Source organism: Guillardia theta (assembly GCF_000315625.1).
Source record: "Guillardia theta CCMP2712 unplaced genomic scaffold GUITHscaffold_200, whole genome shotgun sequence".
Classification (NCBI taxonomy): domain Eukaryota; class Cryptophyceae; order Pyrenomonadales; family Geminigeraceae; genus Guillardia; species Guillardia theta.
The window spans coordinates 12,347-13,768 of record NW_005434476.1 but is presented as its reverse complement, the minus strand read 5'-3'; the positions used below and the strand labels follow the sequence as shown (position 1 = coordinate 13,768).

Sequence of the window (1,422 nt, the reverse complement as noted above, 5' to 3'; positions counted from 1 at the left end):
AGGAGGAGGAGGAGGAGGCGAAAAGGCAGAAGCAAGACAACAGGAGTGGAGAAGAAGCAGAGTCGTAGAGAAGCATGGCGGGTAGCTACTACAAGGAGTGAGGAGGGAGGGAGGGAGTTCTACTTGAAGGCCTGCTCAGCGTCGGGATAATCCTCCAGGGACTGGAGGCAGTCGGCGTAGGAGAGCCAGATGTCACCTGAGGGAGATGTAAAAGGGGAAAACAAGCGATAAGCAGGAGGAGGAGCAAGGGGAGGAGGCGGAGGAAGAGGAAAAGGAGTTAGAGGAAGAAGAATAAGTAGGAAGGGAGCGAGGGAGGGAGGGGAAGGGAGGGAGGGAGGATGATGAGGAGGAGGAGTGGCAGGATAAGGAGGAAGGGAGGAAACGAGATGGAGAAGGAGGAGAAAGGGAGGAGGAGGGGAGGGGGGAGGGGGGAGGAGGAGGAGGAGGGAGGAGGGAGGGGGGCGAGGAGCTTTTCTTTCATCTCCTTTCACACTCACATTCTTCAGGTACCAATGCGATGAGATGGCGATAGAGGCATTCCCCAACCTAAAGGCGATGAGATACCATCCTCCTCCCCGTATCTCCTCCTCCTCTCCTCGTTTCCCCCGTTCTCCCAATCTTACTCCTCCTCCTGCCTTCCCTCCTTCATCGCTCCTCCCCCTCCTCTCTTTCTGCTGTTTCTCAGTTCACCTTGTAATCTTTCTGCACAGTGGCAGCCATGTTCGCGTACCGCATCAAAGTACAGAGGTGATTCCGGTCAGCCTGCATGTCGGTCATCGTCGACTCACACCTCCTCGTCATCTCCCTCTCTTCTCCATGTTTCGATCTTACATGCTCCTCCTCTCCTCTCCTCTCCTCTCCTCTCCTCTCCTTCTCCTCTCCACTCCTTCTCCTCTCCTCTCCTCTCCTTCTCTCCTCTCCTCTCCTCTCCTCTCCTCTCCTCTCCTCTCCTCTCTTCTCCCCTCCGTTTTTTCACTTTCTTTCTTCTCTTCTTCTCCTTCCCCCTTCTCTCTTACAGTCCCACCCCTCGCCTCTCCTCTCCTCGTCACCTGAAGGGCTTCAGCGTAGGCTCGACTAGCTGCCGCCTGGTTGCCTCTCTCCTCCTCCAGGAAAGCTCCTGAAGGAGAGGCAGATGATGGTGAGAGGAGCAGGAGCGAGAAATGCGCGAGAAGAGAAGAAGGGGAAAGGCAGGGAGAGCATGGGGAAGGAATCGAACAAGGCTTCAAGGGAGGAGGAAGGGAGGGAGGGAGGGAGGGGGGGGGGTGGAAGAGATGGTGGACAAGATGGTGGAGGAAGGATGCGTTTACGTGGTGTCCCGAGGAGAGAATGAGGAGTGAGATGGAAGGCTGCCTTTCGGATGGGTTCGGTGCCCTCCTCATACACCTCCTGATCCTGCTGGTCCTGCTGGACATCATCATGATG

General features: G+C 56.3%; 1 protein-coding gene across 1 annotated transcript in view; it reads right to left on the bottom strand.

The window, feature by feature from the left end:
- Positions 1 to 119: 119 nt before the first annotated feature.
- GUITHDRAFT_148247 (hypothetical protein) overlaps positions 120 to 1,422 on the bottom strand; it is a gene marked incomplete at both ends in the record, with an annotated part of 4,960 nt that continues 3,657 nt past the window's right edge. Inside the window, 4 exons of the mRNA XM_005819886.1 lie at positions 120 to 196; positions 498 to 546; positions 691 to 762; positions 1,050 to 1,117. Coding sequence (XP_005819943.1) covers positions 120 to 196; positions 498 to 546; positions 691 to 762; positions 1,050 to 1,117 — 266 coding nt within the window. The remainder of the gene's footprint in view (positions 197 to 497; positions 547 to 690; positions 763 to 1,049; positions 1,118 to 1,422) is intronic.